Raw genomic sequence first — 19,883 nt, 5'->3', positions numbered from 1 at the left:
ATTCTAAGTCTTAGGCAGTGAAAATTTTCAATAATCCCCAAAAAAAGGATGAATCATAAATTTGGGGTCAGGGCCCTATTCCGTCTACGGGGATACGTTTTTTTGCAATTACGGGAGTTCTAATCAAAGGATAAGTTTGATAGCCATATAGGTAAATAGGGAATTTTTCGAGTCCCTTACCTATACGCTTATGAAAGCTGTCCTTCGAACAAAACGCCCGTAATTGCAGAAACATGCATTCGCACCTTTAGACGGAATAGGACGCCTGACCTTAATTTAATTTTTATAAACATAAAAAAAAGTATCTCATCTTGAAACATAAGTAAAATAAACACAGGACCTTTTAATAGTGAGTCAGCGAAATATAAACCCAATGACGTGACATCTCAATGGTCATAATAATTAATCGGCCTGCCCTTTCCGCCACATAGCACATTAAATTTCCAAATTATAGAAGACAAGTGTGATGACAAAATATTCAACAGTTTAATAATACACTATCCTTATTTACATCTACAAATATATTTAGTAATATTCCCTCTCAAAATTCAGTATTCTAGTTTCGCTCTAAGAAATATTCAGCTCTTCGTTTCTGTTTGATCTTTTAAGCCGTCAATCAACGTTGCTAGAAGACGGGAATCGTAAATTTGATACATGAGCGAAACTTACAATAGCCGAAGCAGCCTCAACATTTTCATAATACTTTTTCTTTACACACTAAGGATTGATAGATCAATATTTTGGAATAGGTACGTTCAGTAATTCGTCGTAAGGTACAGCATCAAAGAATTTCTTAGCTGTGTGTACTGTGACGTTAATTGCATAATCGACAACAGGCTTCCCAAATTCTTCAGTCACCACCCTCCAATTTTCGTTCAGAAATTGCAGTACCGTGTTACCTGTGAAGAATACATAATTTATTACAATCAAATTATAATGTCAATGGCTGCTTAAAGCGTCCCAAATATGCAAGCAATTTTTAATATACTGAATTTTGAAAAACCTTAAGTAGTAGATTTAATCATACAATAGTACTACAATTTAAGGTTAAGATCTTATACTAAGTATAAATCCTATATGTTCTGCTAATTATTAATGCGAAAGTCTGTGATAATGTTTGGATGTTTGTTAAAAGTAAATAAAGAAAAATCTGAGCGGATTTGGATGAAATTTGGTACACGGATATACCATGTCTTGGATTAATACATTAAACTTTTTACCAGGGAAATTTCCTCCTATGAAAAATAATGGAATTTTATAATGTGATTTTTAAAATAGATGACGCTAGTGTCATTGTTGTTGCGCTATGAAACGCTACAGTGATTTAGGGGCTTTTTAAGCAGGAAAGGTTAACAGGATGCCGGAGCCGTGAGTAACAAACACATAGCAATGGCGAAAGGTCCATATAACGGATTATAAGGACGGGAAGAATCGGGATTGTTGCCAGCTTCCCTTTCGTTATTTATTTTATATCAAATTCTCATAAGAACGATTTTTAGACCGCATTTATGCATTTTAGTAACCATATTTTGTGTCAGGTTGCCTTTCGGAAAACTTCACCCTTCGCCACTGACACAAAGTTACTTAATATTCATCATATTATAAGAAGGAATAAAGTATACACACACATACATGTCTACTAATAATGTTTATTTGCTTAAAATGAACCACGAGCCTTTTAACTTTGAAAATTCGGCTACCGTGCGCGCTCAAAAATTCTGACCAAAGATTATAAAAATGATGTAACTTACTTAATTCAGGATTTCCTTTGAAGAGGTTTGTGATGGTGTAGAAGATTCGTTCGCCGTAATCGAACGTGTACTTATAGCTCTTGATTCCAAAATGGTCGCGGTTGTCAGCGTCTTTGAAATACTTAGTTTTTATGTCCAACTTTATTACTGAGTTAACTGGAACAGATAAATAGAAGACATTAGAAGATTAACATTATAATTGAATCTTAATAATAATGTACTGTTAGGTTTCAGATTATTAATTTTAAATGTTCAGTCAATGCTGTCTTGTTTATTTAGTTTCGAAACGGAATATTTGAAGCAAACAATATTGTATTCTATTGCTAAAATTCTTAAAACATTGGTGCTTTACAATATCCCCTTCCTTCCTTAATATCCCTTTCTCTTCTTTAAAGTTTAGTTTGCATCCTAAAATAGATTTTGGCCAAAGATGATATCATTCTAAGCTGCTCCTTTATAGCTGTCATTTTTAAAAACAAAATGCTGATACCAATTTTTATCTTCGAATCTCCTTCGCCGTTGATAGGAAAGAGAAGCAACCTTCCCACTGCCGTGTATTTGCCTTTAATTGTGATGTTGCATCGAACTTCCAGCATGAACATGTTCTTTTCTAAATAAGCCCTGAAAAAAGGCGACGTATCTGTTAATTTATAAATTATTAAGTACTATTTGTCGGTGGTAGATCTCTGAAAGATGAAATCGTGTGAAATTTTGTGTTTCGAGTTGAAGACTCAATATACCCAGCGTTTATTATACTAAGTATTACCGATTCATAATATTACCCACTGTCGTCACGGCTTATACCATCATGCGTGAATCTCATTTCTGTAATATTTTTAGTTCCGTTATCCTTTAAGTCAATATTTTTTACAACAATTACAATAAAATGCAGTCAACAATGAAAAGAACCATAGATTCGTCTATTAATAGCAAAATCTATTACTCAAAACGTTTTCATTTTAAATGTAATGAACATTTCCATGAATAGAATGTAGAGATTTATGAGTTTCATATTCCACATTCATGTCTGGATAATGCGTGCTACGCCAGACGTTATAATAACTCCATATACTTGTCTCCTTTGATATGCGATTCTCCTATATCAGGTCCTTCTGTACGCGTTCCTGCCATTTTATTATAGAATATGCCTGAAGTATTATATTTAAAAATCGAACATTTGGTTAGCTGAGGAATACTGTTAGTTTGAAATTATTTAAGCCAATCTGAGGAAACGGTCTTGCACATTAATTTCTTAAAATTTTTGGTGCACGAATTACAACGGAAATATGCAGATTTACTAATAATAAAAAAAAAACCTTTTTAAGTCTTTTTCAAAGTTAATCTACACATGTATTTCTTATCAAATTGTTTATTTAAGAGTGTTGGTTTATAACTAAAATGATGTGTACTTTAGGAAGAAATGCACGGAATCAACAATTTTAGATTTGAAAAAAAATTAAAATACCATAGTTTAAGATAATATAATATACAGAAATATGATGTTTAATTATTTTCTTTGTTTAGAAAATTTCGAATAAATAGCTCTTAAAATACGATAAGCGCGCCGTTTTTGTAGGGGGAGCACTTTAATATGTTCTGCACTTGTATTAAATCATAGTTTTATGAACATTTTAAAGATGATAGTACACAGTTATGTCACAACTTACGCTGTAAAACTGCGTTGAAATAATAATAAAATAATGTTGGTAGAGCAGCTCAGTAAAATCACTGTGTTCTGACTTGTGAGTATATAATAATATCAGTCCTGCATACTTTCCCTCTGCTGGGAATAGGCCGCCTCTATTATCGACAGGGATTAGGCCGTAGACAACCATGCTGGCCTAGGGCGGATTGTCACACATCACATACCCATAAAATTCTTATAGAAAACTTCTAAAGTATGAAGATTTCCTCACGATGTTTTCCTTCACCGTTAAAGCAAGCGACAATTCACAAAGAATACACACATAACTTTAGAAAAGTCAGTGATGCGTGCCCTTGTTTTGAACTTGCGGACATCCGTCTCGGTACTCCGTTCCACCCAACTTCGCTATCCCCGCTTTTTGCGAGTAATCTATACTATAAAATAATGTGATTTGATTGATAAAATACAACAGATGTTTGTGGATTATTATACCAAGTTTTTACACATAGATTCTTTAACCTGTATTCTATTTTACGCATAGTAAAGTCTAATTGCTCATATTCTGAATATCCTTGAATTGTTTCCTACGGTCTATAAGGTTACAAGTGTAATACAAAAGGTTTCGTCAACGCGCATATTGTACAATAACCGTGAGAATAAAACCGCATTATTGCGGCAAGGTTTCCTTACTAATCGCTACTGTGCTAAACAACAAATTAAAGAAGACCTGCTTGTTGTATTACTAACCAAACAAATTGTAGTTCTCCTTAATTTAGCTATTTGAGAAATTATGGTTAGTACTGCGAAATTAAGTCTATTTAGAAATACGTTTTGTGATAATACTAAAAAAATAGACTTAATTGTGACAGATTTTGTTAACAAAGGACTCAATAGACTCTAAGATCCTAAAGAGTTTGCGAAACTTAATTAAAGTAAACAGTTTTGGGTGTTAACAGTGTGGAACTACGTTGATCTTGTTAAAGCGTAAAGAAAGTAACTAAATATCCATTATTAACCTTAGCCGTTTACAAAGGCGTTGGCTTCATGTTCAAGGTCAACGTTTTCTAATCGATTACTGAATATTTTGTTTATGCCAGTACGAAAAAGTTGATTTCGTATTTTACCTTGTTAAGTTCAGGAAATGTCCACGAAAAATAATTCTTGTTTTTATCTATTTTTATCATTTACGTACTGTTTCACATTTATATTAGTAAGATACTTAATATTTTATAGATCACGCATGTAGAAAATAGCTTAACCCCGTTGTCGTGTTGGAGTCTTGTAAGACACAATGGGAAAGGATTGCGAATACCCAACCTAGAGATCAAACCTAGCAACAATGAATCAAGCATGGATGTGTATGCTTCTGTTAACTTTTTTTTATGTGACAGGATATTTGTGTATCCCTTAACTATAAAAGTCAGATACCTATTACGCAAAAAAACTGTAACAAGTATTTTATTAATTCTATGCTAAATCAATGATTGAATGGTGAAAGTAAAATATCGTACGAAATTATTAACCCAGTCAGTAACAAAATATGGTGACATCAATGACTATAACGATACATAACATTATATATTTAACATTTTTAATACCTATGTTACGTAACGAGAAATTTTCCAAAGGGACACTATAGTCGACAATTTTATCTACTTTCTTCACTCTTAGCATTGTTATATGCAGCCTTCTATCAAAAATATAGTCAACTTACTCCACGTTTAATACTTCACACTTTCTCAAGCCGGTAGCCTTGCCGCCATAGAAAGTGACCTTGATGCCGGGAAGTTGAATAGGCAGCTCTTCAATGATGAACGGGTCCAGCGAGGGCACTCCAAGGTGAGGCAAACCTTTTGAGAATTCAGGTATAGCGTCTTTAGTCGCTTGTATTAGACACGCCGGCTCCGTGTTGTTACAAGGGTGGATGAAGTCCGCTGTGAATGATAAATGAATTAACGTTAGTTTTTTGGAATTATTGTAATGGATAGGTAGTATATGTTCTTAAAAAAGTTTTATTAAGAAAATGTCGGTCGTATGATATTGTATTTTTCTTGGCTTGTTTTTACTGCTAAAATATATTTATAATAGGTAGGTACTATATATTCCTTAAAAAAAAGTTATTGAAAAAAGGTCGGTCTTATGATATTGTATTTTTCTTGTCTTGATTTTTACTACTAAAATATATCGTAGAAATTACACGAGTTTTGTGTGAATAAAACCTGACTCAAATCAACACTTTTAATGAACGGATGTAAATTTTGCGAATCATTGGAACATTGCTATATTACTTAACTTCACGAAAAGTTTTAATGTATAAAATACATTTTAATGCACTCAAGAAATCTTAGAACCAAATTATTGTTTATTTAAAAAAATAAATTTACATTAATATCAAATTGTAATAGATTCTTCTTTTATGCAATAAAATAGGAATTACTGGGGCTACAGCTGCCAAAACTTTCCACAAACCCAGTTTTAACCTACATTCGTATTGTCCATGTCTTAATATGATTTACTTCACAAATTTAAAAGTTACCAGACGTCATGAACATTGCGCTGTAGGTATATGAGTTTAAAAGTCGTCGTTTAACTAAAAACAAAGAGTATTTTGGAGACCTTGTACCAGCGAGTAGACATAAAATAAATGAAGAGCCTACGGTGAGGTAATGTTTGGACATAAAACTTGTAAAATATCATAAAACATGTTTACGAAGTAATAACTTACGATATTTGTCTTGTTTAATTCAATAACTCAAACTCAACTGCTCATAGAATTAGCGATGTTTTTGCGATAATATAACGTTAGTATATTTATCAGACGCAGTCCCTTTGTTATAGTAAATAAATAATATGGAATTGCGGTCGTATAGGCATTAAATTGCGTGCAATTAATTTACGGTCGAAGTCGCAAACTTTTTCTTACTAGCGTGAAAAATGGCTACGTAATATCTGTCATGGAATTATTTCTATGCAATAATTTTATTATTTGTACTAACATGTTTATCACGTCGTAATCAACCGTTCAAAGCTTTTAAACAACCAATATTATTATTTTCATGTGGCATAGTATTAAGTTAGTATTGCAAAATATCTATCTATATAAAATCCTCTCTTAGTAAAAAATGAAGGTCCTGTTTTACAACTTCTGAGTTGTCAACGTCACATAAATATATGTGTGTATAAGTCGACCAAATACAAAAGTTGCACTCTAACCTATAATCCCAAATAAATGGTAATAAAATGAGTACTGTGTACATTAGCGGTTTAATACGATAAGTGTAACCATTGACGCCAGGAGAGGGTGAAGGGGGGGGGGGGGTCACGTGCACCCTCCTGTCCGGAACAAATCACAATAAAAATAACTGAATGACAATGGGACCTATTGACCACAGACGTTTTATTATGGTTTAGCATAATTTTGAAATACCCGTGCGATTTTCATATGACAAAAAAAAAATGATGTTATGTATTACCTACTATAGTATATACATAGATGCAATGCACCTCCCTAAGAATAATTTTAACGGCGTCCATGCTTATAACATTTAATTTCGTAATAATAAATTGCTATAAATCCAATTTATCACTGTAAATGTACGTAAATGTTGGACGTAGTATTTTACTCTTCAAATGTAACTGGTTATTCATTCGCCTCAATTGCCTGCTATAACTGACCTAGTTAAATGCTGGCTAGATTTCTGGTTTGACAGGCAAGTGAGTAATGTAATTCAGACCGAAATACCATTCATACAAGACCGGTGAATTATGCTAAAACCTAGATTTACATTAAGAACTAATTACAGCAATATAATTAGATATGGCGATATTGAATTAGATAAATAACAATTTGTGTAAATATAAATAAATAAATATAGATGTAAATGTATTAAAATATCATATTATATTTGGGCCCTTTAAAAGATTTATTTTAAGGAAAATGTATAATTAAAATGTTTTCTCGTCTACCTAGAGGAAGGTTCATATTATATAGAATACTTACTATGATAAAAAAAATACTTTACGAGAAAGACTTGCCTAATTTTGTTTATAGATGTAATATATTGTTTATAGGCTTACCGCCTCATTCCTAGACGTTATTTATCTAAGGACGGATCATTGCTGTGATAACAAATCTGTTTTTCAGTGCCGACGGCATGGTTGCCTTCGCAGTGCGTAGACATAGGGCCGTTGTGATTGGCTAATATTGACATAAAACTTTAATCTAGTTGGCTGTCATACAAACAAAGCTGAATAAACAACAAGCTGTCAGATAAATGAAGCTGAGAAACAGACTTGTTATCACATGAATGCTCCGGCCTTATATAAATAACGTTTATGAATAAGGGGGTTTTAACATAGTATATAATTGTAAAATCGGACCGTAAACCTTAACGGTATAAGTTATTACCCGCGTGTAGGTAAGAGTATATTTTGTTCCTATTATATTGTGTATTATTATATTTTATTGTTTACAGATCCTGGATGAAATATTATATTGTTGGAGTTTCGATCCTGTTAATTAAGAACTAATTACGCAAGTGAAATATAGATCCTTAATATACCTGTGAAGTTTCGTTCTCAATAAACATAAAGGCTGGTGTTTTTCTCTTAGTAGTTTTCAATAAGGTTTATGGCGTATACAAAAAAAGGAAAATTATGAGTAACCACTAATGAGATATCTACATAATAATATGAAATAAATAAACTATAAAATATGATTACATCGCGTGTATTCATATAGATTGTGCAAATATAACAATACGAACTGCTTTGTAAATTAAACTTAAACTGAACACGAAATACCGTTTTGCGTGCGCGAAACCTGTAATTTTCATACTTCAATGAATCGCGTGCTGTTCTGTTTGTAGATGAAATTATATTATCATTTATTTATTTTATTTTTATTGCTTTGGATGACGAGACGAGTTTGCCGTTTGTCTGATGATAAGCGATACGACCACCCATAAACAGTAGTAAAGACCCTCCAACACCTTGAATTACAAAGTACTGTTTAGTATTCCACTGCGCTCGCCATCCGGACTAAGAGAAGTTAAGTTTTATTATGTCTAGTAGTTACACTGGCTACAATTTAGTACGAATATTCCCTTATTGAAGTCGTGAGAAAGCAATTCCTTACATATTATATAGCAGTACCCCGTCGCGTATGAATGTGATAAATTCAAAAAATACCAAACGGATTTCAATGAAATTTCTTATGAAGATAGTTTATACGCTGGGTAGGATATAGGTTGCTTTTTATCCCGGAAAAATTCCTTCACGCTGGCGAAGCCACGAACTAAATCTAATATATTATTAAAACAAACTCAAATAAAGATCAAACTTTCAAAAATAAGTTTCTCATTAGTCACTGTTTTTAACAACGGATCATGGTAGTTGATGGTGAAAAGTTAAGTTCATGGACAGAAGAAAACTATAACGAAAAAATCGCTCCGAACAATGGCCGACTCCAATGTTTAAACGCAATAATAATTGTTTACAATCATTGAGTTGGAAACAATTGGTCAATCCAGTGATATCTGGATCCAATTTATTTGCTTAATTCTCTCTGAATTTTCATATTCCAAGGCTGATAAATTCGATATAAGTTAACGATTGTTAAAACCTCCTGATGTATTTTAACTGGCAATGCAATTTTGTAGATGGTAAATATTATACTAAAACTTCATATTTGTTAATTTATTTCATGACTTAGATAAGATTTTTAGATATTTCTGTCGTGGCAATTATTAAGGCTATTAATTATTTAATATAATTATAATTGATAAATAAGTAAAATTATAAAACTTTAAGTCTGACTGCTTCGGTGGCGTAGTTTTACTGCAATGCTGAGGTTTTGGGTTCGACCCCCAGGTCGGGCAAAGTTGTATTGGGTTTTTCTACTCATTATCATCATGGAGTCCAGGATATGTGCCTAATATGGCGAAAGGCTCGCCATATTGGGCACATATTTCGGGACGTAATACTTACGGAGGAAACTGGGTGTACCATTTGCACGTCTGCCTACCTCTTCGGACATAAAAGGCGTGACTATTCCTATAATAAGTAGTAGTCTATTTATTTTAAACAGTAATTTGTTATTGCTCTGTTAACTAATCTATCATGTCAAACTTAAATAATCTTGGTTATGTTTTACGACTAAAATAATGAACGCGGTTAATTGCCCGCCCAATTAGTTCTAGACTTCGCCTGGTTTATTTTGGTATAATCATTATTGTCAGCATAGATTTAATTAAAGATAAAGCGAATTTTTCGTTTCGATATTTATAAGTATCGTAATAATATTCGCAGGTAACTTTAGAACAGCAGTGGATTTTTTTTTATATAAGCGCGGCATAGTGACCACGCTGCACCCCATGGTACGTGAAGTGTCCTATAGAATATCCACTGACGAAAGATGTTTACCCCTTGACAGTCGACATAATAGGGGACCGTCCTGTGTTTGATTTTGTACATTATTCTATATGTAATGGTTAATAATATGAAAAAGAAACCCTCCTGCGAAAACTGCATTAAAATTGGTTAAAAAATGAGCCAGTTATTCATATTTCAAATATTACTATGTGCCGAAGTGGGCGTGAAGTGGGGATATCGCTTCATCTCATTCTTTCGCACGCGTCGTAATGCCCGATGACGTCACACGTGGGTATTGCGCCTCTTTTATGTTTCTTGTTACTTAGCCCTTCTACCGAAATTGAAAGTCTTATAACTTGTTGATTTTTTACCGGATTTAAATTATTATTTCTGTGTTATAATTTATATAACGTAAATATTTGATAATAGTAAAGAACAAAAATGAGTCCGGTCCCTTATTATGCTGGCCTGTTGGAACAGGACATACACAGGCTGATGCCGGAATGCAACACACTTACGTGGGCCACTATTGCGGGTTTTAAAACCTTGTTTACATCGGTCGCTATATTGCGGATATAAAATATATTCTACCAACAGCAAATATATTTTGTATTTGATGATGAATAATTCGATTATACTTATTGCTTGTGTTCCAATTCAAAAGCTACGAGGTTCAAAAATTATATTACGTGTCTCACGTATATTAAATTGTTGAAAGGTTTTTTTTTTTTAAAGGCACTAGTCTTTGGATTTAATAATTCTGGACACAACACTAATATTGTAATAAATTCTTCACTATATAATAAATCCGTTCTGTATTGTATATTGCCGTATTTCTGGGGATTGGCCTCCTCTACTACTGAGAGGGTTTAGGACATAGTTCACATAGGTACTTTCGATGTTCTTGGGGGGAATTTTTAGGTATGTAGGTTTTTTCACGCTAATTTCTTTCACCGTTAAAGTGAATGGTAACTGATAAACAATACCCAGATAATTTCGAAAACTCAGTGGTTTTGGGTTTCGAACTTGCGGACATTTCACTCGACAGTCCGTTTCATTGCCAATAGGGGACCGGCCTATGCTTGATTTTGTACATTATTCTATATGTAATGGTTAATAATACGAAAATGAAGCACTCCTGCGAAAACTGCATAAATATTGGTTAAAAAATGAGCGAGTAATTCATATTTAAAATATTGTAATGTGCAGAAGTGGGCGCGATGTGGGGATATCGCTTCATCTCTTTCTTTTGCACGCGTCGTAATTCCCGATGACGTCACATGTGGGTATTTCGTCTCTTTTCTGTTTCTTGTTACTCATCCCTTCCACCGAAATTCAAAGAGTTATAACTTGTTGATTTTTTACCGGATTTTAATAATTCCTGCTGTGTTATAATTTATATTATGTAAATATTTGATAATAGTAAAGAACAAAAATGAGTCCGGTACCCTATTAGGCTGCCTTAATTTAAATAAATAGGTAAATATAGTTATAATCCTGGACTGCCTTATGCTGCTTTTATATTCACGAGAACGGACTCTGGAGACATGAGAAAACAGCTAGACTCAAATAAAAATGACCTTTAAAAGAACTATGATAAGTAACTAAATATATATTGTGACAGATGCAAATGATTCTACAAACTCTTTAAAGAGCTGTATCTAAAAATCTGTCTTTTTATTGTGTTCAGAGTTTGTACGTGTGAATTAGCCAAAATGTGTTGCGTGTAGAATCGGCTTTGACCCAAAAATAAAAGATGACCACTTATATACAATTATCATGTGATTATATTATAATCAGATAGAGATAGGCAAGCAATTATGGCACGCATTAAATGTTTTCTAATTATATGCGTTGCACGAAACAATTGTCCTAAAAACATATATGAATAGTGACCATTATGATTCCGAAGTCTAAAATTTTTAGTAACTCAAAAAAGTGATACCAATGATCTTATACAAGGTCATTTTGATATTGCGTTACTCTATGAAACCATATATCTTTTTAAAAGTCACACATTACAATAAGAAACTCGAACCGTATGTAAAATAAAAAGTGTAAGTTTTGAACATAATAAATATAAATAAAAAGTAATTTTAATATTTCATGCCCTAATGCCAATAAGAGAATTCGTCGCAGCGGCAACATCATATTTGCAGTCAATAATATTCTCACACACATGCCATATTCGCACTGAACTGCAAAATGATCAATAAATCGGACACTAAAACTGTTTTTTTTTTTTGTGAAAATACTCACATTTTTATGAGTGGGTTTTGCCAGAAGGTCAGCAGAGTGACTGTTATTTCCTATACAAAATTATGGTGAACCAATAAAGGCAAAAACAACGGCAAAATATTTCATCTATTATCGCGTAGTCAAATTATTTGGTCACGGAACTTTGTCTTGGCAATTGTGTTGAAAGCAAGTCAGTTTACGAAACCGCAACCTTGACCTAGAGAGACTTGACCGAGATGATCTCTCATGTTTACCATTACATAACGTATTTACATATATTTGTTGCTTGATTTGTATGTAAAGTCTGTATGGTTTATTTTGTAATTAATGATTAAAGTTTTTGATTGAAATCGTGCAGTCAAACATTTATTTGATCATTTTAGTTATTTTCTTTACACTTGGAATAGTATTTGTAATGACGACGAAATGGAAAAGAATACTTATCGTTATACTTATATTAAAAATATATATTATACTAGCTGACCCGACAGACGTTGTCTCGTCTTAACTATGAATTTGCAGCGCGCATTCTGTCAATCGCTGACAGTTATTTCAAACAATTGACAGTTATATAAAATTAATATTTTCGTTAAGTTTTCTTAAATTTTCTAATTTTGCGCGCAATTTTTTGATTTTTTTCTTTCATAAGAACCTTCTCCTGACAATAACAAACACCTAAAAAACACAACAAAAAAAATATAGTGAAATCGGTCCAGCCGTTCACGCATGATGGCGTGACCAAGGGAAATAGATACCATTGTTATATATTTTTATATATATAGATTGACATTTTAAAATATATATTTCTGGCAGATGCTAGATATAATCTTTTTAAAAAATAGTAAATATTTCCAATTTTGAAATTTTGAAATGTTTGTTGTTCACGACTAACGCTTAAATTGTCTAAGAGCTGTACAACATTGCAATTAAAAGATATTCTCTTCTCTTAATTAAAACGTCCGGCGTTTTACCAACTCATGCGAATGGCGAGTAATGCCTTATTGTTTTGTTATGCTTGTGTAACATTCAATTACAATTCTTTATGAAGCGTAATGCCTTTAACAGAGAGTGTAAATATACAAATTTCACGTGTCCTTGATTCACCGCTCAAACCAAATATAATTTCTGTAAATATCCTTTATTTGAGTTGTAGCATCAATTTTTAGTATAGTAATGGTTTTATTAATCTAAATAAATTGTCAAAACAAGTGAGATTGACATTTATATGTGCATTTATTGACTTTCACAGCCTGTTTAATTTTGTTTTCAAACTCATTGCAAAGCTTACACTTTAAAATATTTTTTCATTCAGATTCACGAGGTTCGACGAGAACTTTTAATAATAATAAATAAGACCTTGTATCTCTTTAAGTGCAAATAGAAACCGGCATTCATTTATGACATTGTGGGAAACGAAAATGTACCGAACATTTAAACGGCATAATAAATTGGTAGACATTGGAGTGCTTTTCGTTTAGAAAGACGAAAATCTATAGAAAATCATAAAAAAATATAAATAATAGAGTTCAATTTAAAAACTCTAAAAACTACGACAACAATTAAACATTAGCCAAAATATGGTAGGTAACCAATAAAGACATTTTATATAAAATAATAAATGAAGTTTACAGCAAATAAGAAACAAATCTGTACAGATTAAGCATAATAATAGTGTTAAAAATATTATTAATGATTAATAACAGACATGAAAAAATAATGGAATATAAAAACCACAAACGAATCAGTACGATAAAATAATAAAACAGAAATGTATATAAAAAGACTTATTTCCATGATAAGGGAACTTAAATGGAATAAAACTCGTGGGTATAAGTATTTAATACGAATGAGTTTCATGATCACAAGATCCCAATTCAATAAAAATAGTATCTAGGTCTAACAATTTTCAAAGTGGGGAGCACGCCCCCTTAGGGAGGGATAACAACATTTATTGGGGCGTGTGGGCCCGCAGAACGAGCACGATTTTGACAATTTCTATCCCTAGGGAACAGTACTTTCCTTTTTCTAAATGAAATGTATCCTATATCTTTTTTTGTGCCTTGACAATATGGATACATAATATACTTACAGGGTTATTTTGATATTGCGTTTCTAAATGAAACCACAAGCTTATCTACTAGGAAATAACACCTTACAATATGTTACTTGATCTGTAGATGTAAAATAAAAAAAGTGTAAGTTTTGAACAGAATAAATGTTAATTAAACGTAATTTTAATTTTACGCGCCCTAATACCGCTGCTACTGCTCTCAGAGAATTTGTCGCAGCGGCAACACCATACTTTCAGTCATAAATACACTCACACATACCATATTCGCATTAAACTACAAAATGATCAAAAAATCAAAAACTATAACCAGGATTTTTGTGGAAAATATTCGTTGTTAATTAATTATTTTTAGTACAATGTCGGCAAAGGTGAAAACGAGTATGTGGTTTCATTTAGTAACGCAATGTATAAATGACCCTGTATATATTGTCATAACCGGTTGAGTAATTAAGGCTTGAAAGCATAACAAAAAAAATATATTTTTTATTAGGATATTTTGTGAACGCCCTGGTACTATTTCTTTCATCGATGCAAAGGGAGTCGTGGGCATATTTATTTTAGGAAGTAGGGTGTCATGGAAAGTAATACTTCTGGAACCCTTGGTGTAAACAAATTTGAATTGTTTTCGCGTGGGTTCCAAACAGCCATTTTAAAAGTGGAATTTTCGTTCCCCCGCGTCTCTAACTTATAATGAACATTATTTATAAAATAAAAATGAATCGTAAATAAAATAGTACTTATTGAAATAAATAATACCTAAAAACTAAGTATGAGCCAAGCCGTGTTAGTTCTATATAAATAGTTTGCAAACTATAGCGCAATGGATGTAGAAATTATTCGTATAATGAATTCTCGATACAAGACATTTACCTACTTTTGCACAGTTTACGCCAGTAATATCTACCGGCTTTCGATGCTATTCCAATTCTGTATTTCTCAATAAATTATTAATGTATCGAAAGATGATTTCATTTATTAGTTACTCAATAGCTTAGAATTTGCTGGATTTGTTGACAATTTTTTAAGTAAGTTATATTATGAAAAAAAATTACCAATTATTTTGTCTTATTTATCAATAACTTAGTTAATGATAAATAATTTTAGCCTATCTATAACAATCTATTTATATAAATTTTTTAAATCATAGTGACTAGTTTTTTGGTTAATTCAATGATGCTAATTTTATTAAATTAAGTATTTAACTTAATTAAAAACAAAAATATGTTTAATAAATTTAATAATAAGACTATTTGTGTGTTACACAAGATTTATACAAAATAAAATGTACTTACGTGCCAATTTCGCGGTGCAACCACCGACGAAAGCAACCAGCATAACGTAAACAAAAACATGTCTTTCGCACATTCTGAATTCACTTAAATGCACGACAATGCACTAAAGTCGATTCCCGCAGACTGACCCTTACAACTCCTAGCTCTGCCAGCGCTTATGTAAATCTAAACAAGTTCTTTCTTATTTTCGGTTGCATAAATTCGCCGAGCTCTTTGCCAATGTAAAGCCTGGTTTCCACGCAACACTGCGCTCTAATCCGTTCCACAAATGTGTGCTTGCATGTGCGTATTCTGCAAATGTTGGATTGCATGTGACACTTGGAAAGTTGGGTCAAGTTGGCAAGGTCGTTCATGGTATTGCGCGAAACATCATAAATGACAATGGCGTTTGCTGTGATGTTTACGAATTAAATAGATGATATTCTTTAGGTAATAATAGATTTAAAATCTACGATTGGACGTATAACTTAATATACAAGTAAAATTATATACAACTCATTTAGCTTTTATTTATATATTCTTCTAAACCAATTATATTTATGTACTTACCGTTTTAAAAAATACACATATAATTTAAAAGATAAATTGATATTGTTCGTTTTGTTTATTTTCTATAAGTGATCGACCAATTATTTAAAAATCATTAAATATTCTTACTTCTTTACGTGTTTCTTATTTGCAATTATTTAAATCTATCAACAATAAAGAGCACCCAAGGATTTTTCACGATGTAACAAACATGAAATAAACGTTTCCCATATCACTAATCAGATGGCACTAAGAAAAGATGGAAATCTTAATATTTTTTTTTCACCATTTCGGTACAGATACGTGACCTTATTTAAATCTATAGTCCAGATAAAACTTTATCACAAACAATTTTATCAATAAATTATCGCGTTTTCCTTCAGAATAAGGCTCTCAACCCGGTATTAGTAGAATGGTAACTTACTATTGCATTATGCATTAAATCAAATATTTCAAGGTAATTTGGGGTACATTTGTTATACGTCGATTTTTAACCATAATATAATTTATTCAAATGATGCTCCTCTATAATTCCCCCTGATTAGACATACATACATAACATCGCGCATTAATCCCCGAAGGGGTATGCAGAGGCGCAACTAGGGCACCCACTTTTCGTCAAGTATGTTCCGTCCCATGATGTGATAGGGGGCTGCCTATCGCCATATCGGGCACAAATTCCAGACTCCGAGCTGATACTGAGCAGAAAAACCCTAATATTTCCCCTGATTAGAATTGTAAATATTTTAGTAAGAACAGAATAGAGTTACGAATTCTGTGGTTGTGTTCTGCACTGGTATTTCATCGGTGGTGTAGTTGCATCGCTTCAGAGATACGCCGTGATGAGGTTGCGGATTCTTTTCGCTCCATATTAGCCCTAAGTATGGAGTTGTGCTTGGTAAATGGCAATGTTTTTTTCCCCTATTATTATATGCGTAACATGCCCGATGCTATGTATACCATCTGTGATGCGTCATATACATTCATAGATGAGTCTAAAAACAAGAATTTGTTGGTGGTATATTTTATATCCGCCCGGATAGCGGCCACCGTACACAAGGTGTTAAAACCAGCCATAGTGACTCGCGTAAGTGTGTTGCGTTCCGTTCAGTCTGTACATATCCGATTTCAACAGGCCGGCATAAACGTGTCGACTGCTGAGGGGTAATCACCTCTCGTCAATTGACACTTTATTAGACCCTAATCAATTTAACATCAGGTGCAGTGGGGTCACTGACGTACACGTATAAAAAATACCAAGAAACGAGATTTGTCTAAAAATCATGGAAGGATTGGAAAGGTTAGGTATTGTATATACCTAGTCTTGCCATAAATATTGTAATAAAGAAAAAAGAAAATTGTTAACTGCAAATAACATTTATTACTTTTACAGTGTGTCAGTTTAATACATAAATATAAAACAATTAAAAATATAAAAAGCTTATTCGAAGTGGTCTCCATTGGCTGCAATACAGTCCTTTAAACGATGAGGCCAGTTATCAATAGAAGCACGCACTCTTTCCATGGGAAAATTCTTCACTGCCAATCGTATAGATTGTTTTAGGGACTCCAAATTATCATGGCGTTTAGAGCAAGCTGTACTCTCTAAAACTGACCACAAATCATAATCCAGCGGATTAAGATCGGGACTAGACGACGGCCAGTCTTCAGCTCTGATGAAGTCCGAAACGTTCGATTCCAACCAAGACTGCGTGGACCGAGCTTTATGACCCGGCGCCGAGTCTTGCTGGAAGGACCATACTTGGTTATTGAACATGGTGATGTTAAGGGGCTTAACTACCTTCTCAAGAATGGTATCTTGATACACTTGTGCCGATGTTTTGATACCTTTTCACAAAAATATGGCTCAGTCACTCCTTCATAGCTAACACCCCACCAAACCATCACTGAAGTCGGATAATGTCCACGTTGCACTCTGTCGACTAATTGGGAAGCTTCCTTAGAGCTTTGAGCATAAATACGGTCATTTTGTTTGTTAAAATGTTGCTCAATTGTAAAAATTTTCTCATCCGTAAACAAAATTTTTCTGTGACCTCCCTTTGCGTACCGCTTCAGTAGTTGTTTCGATTTTACCACCCTATTCTTCTTTAAATTATCAGTTAAGAAATGGCCAGTGCGTCTCTTATAGGCTGCAAGTCCTAAGTCATCTTTTAAAATACGCGACATGGTTCTAGGTGCTATCTTCATTTCCCGAGATAAAATCTTTTGCTTTCGGACAGGATTTCTTCGAATTCTTTCCCTTACTGCTTTGACCACCTTTTTCGTACGAACACTACGTGGACGGCCAGATCTTTTTCTGTCACAAACAGAGGAGGTCTCATTGTACCTATTAATAGCCCGGTACACAAACATTTTACTAATACCAAGTGTATGGAGAGTTTTAAAAATTGCATTTGGCTCCATACCTACTTTGTGTAATGCTATCACAGCGATTCGGTTCTCTTTATCACCCCACACCATTTTAATATCGCAAAATATTTTACAATGTATTGGCGCCAAAATGAGAAAACACAATGAACAATCGTATAAAAATGACAGATTCGAAATTCAAATGTAATATTTTTTTATAATTAAGTGTAACAGTATTTATGGCCAGACTAAGTATTTAGCTTACCCCTTTCCTCATTGTGGTATAGATTTGACATGACCGTTATAGCCTACCACTTATGGACACAAATTGCTCGGCCACTACAAATTACTATTCAATACTACGTGTGTTTCCTTACCGTGTTTTTGTTGGTTATTAGAGCGTAATATGTCGTAATGTGTGTATGTATCAGTAAGTGAGTTTGTTGGTTTAAATAGATTTAAAAACGAATGCTTTTAGAATTGTAATTATTGGCTCTTAGTAAAATTCTATTGACGATTAATAAAGAGATTATGTTACAGATTGATTGACTGCATAGGTGGCTCGAAATCTTGGACACAGGTTTAATATACAATGTAGATAAATAATCACCTTCTGGATCTAGATGTGGAGTAAGCTGAGGTCTTGGGTTCAAATTCTAGGTCGGGGATTTGGTGTGAGTTTCCAAACGTGGTCTAAGACTTGACTGCCCGTCCTGATGTGGTCAAAACGAAGCTAAATCTATGAAGCCACGTGCAAAAGTGCGTGGAGCCGAGTATTGGAGGTTGCCAATGGAATGGAATAGAGGTATATAGAATAAAGTAATTATAATATCAGCCCTATTATATACTGTCCCATTGCTGTGCATGGGCCTGTTTTGTTACTGGTATGGTTCAGGCCTTAGTTCAGCACACTGTCCTATTGTAGGTTGGCAATCTTCACATATTTTCCAAATTCTTATGAAAAACTTCACAGGTATGCAGATTTCCTCGCGATGTTTTCCTTCACCGTTAAAGAGGGTTCTCTTTAACTGTGAATTACGGTTGTAATTCACAAAGTATAGATACATAACTAGAAAAAATTGGGTTGGGCTTTGAGCCTGTGAATTTTCAAGCTGGGAGTTAGTTATACTCCTAACTACACTATTACCAAAAAAGAACAAGAGTGGAGAATGAGAAATTATGTTTGAAAATCGAATTTTGCCATCGGGCGATCAAAGCTGCATGTAAATAAAAAAAGTAATATGGGGACTTAATAATTCCGTTTCTTTGGTTATATAATTTACGGCTTTATTAGTATTCAGTTTGATAATCTTGGCACATTCTTTAACTGTGTTTTGGATACAACCATTGCTCAAACTATTCGCCATGCAAGCAAATGCAATGTGAACACCATCTTGAATTTTAAGTAGGATTACAATTAAATGTGCAATGCAACTGTTCATTTTAAAAGTTCCGTAGTGAAACAAGGAAACTTATTTATTATGATTTTTTATGTTTACGCGAATGTAGACATTGAAATAAAACTATTTGATGGATTTTATCGGGGTTTACTATATATTAGGGGGGTAGGGGGACTGAGATGTTGTTCGTCCGAAAAGTAAGTCACAATATCTACC

The 19,883-nt window shown here is 33.2% G+C and overlaps 1 protein-coding gene across 1 annotated transcript; it reads right to left on the bottom strand.

Moving 5' to 3' along the window:
• Nucleotides 1–213: 213 nt before the first annotated feature.
• LOC115441968 (circadian clock-controlled protein daywake) lies at nt 214–15,667 on the bottom strand. Its single transcript, XM_030166905.2, has 5 exons — nt 15,370–15,667; nt 5,111–5,330; nt 2,242–2,372; nt 1,752–1,907; nt 214–899 (listed from the first exon to the last, which is right to left on the bottom strand). The coding sequence occupies exons 1-5, from the start codon at nt 15,440–15,442 to the stop codon at nt 733–735; spliced, it is 747 nt and encodes a 248-aa protein (XP_030022765.1). The 5' UTR covers nt 15,443–15,667; the 3' UTR covers nt 214–732.
• Nucleotides 15,668–19,883: the final 4,216 nt, after the last annotated feature.

The sequence above is a fragment of the Manduca sexta genome, chromosome 19, assembly GCF_014839805.1.
Source record: "Manduca sexta isolate Smith_Timp_Sample1 chromosome 19, JHU_Msex_v1.0, whole genome shotgun sequence".
NCBI lineage: Eukaryota > Metazoa > Arthropoda > Insecta > Lepidoptera > Sphingidae > Manduca > Manduca sexta.
This window is presented reverse-complemented; position numbering and strand designations above follow the sequence as displayed.

Coding starts and splice junctions, on each gene's coding strand:
- LOC115441968 (XM_030166905.2), bottom strand. CDS start 15,442: ATGTGCGAAAGACATGTTTTTGTTTACGTTATGCTGGTTGCTTTCGTC. Junction 1,908..2,241: donor AGATTCGAAGATAAAAATTG/GTATCAGCATTT, acceptor TATCTGTTCCAG/TTAACTCAGTAATAAAGTTG. Junction 900..1,751: donor CAAAGGAAATCCTGAATTAA/GTAAGTTACATC, acceptor TATTCTTCACAG/GTAACACGGTACTGCAATTT.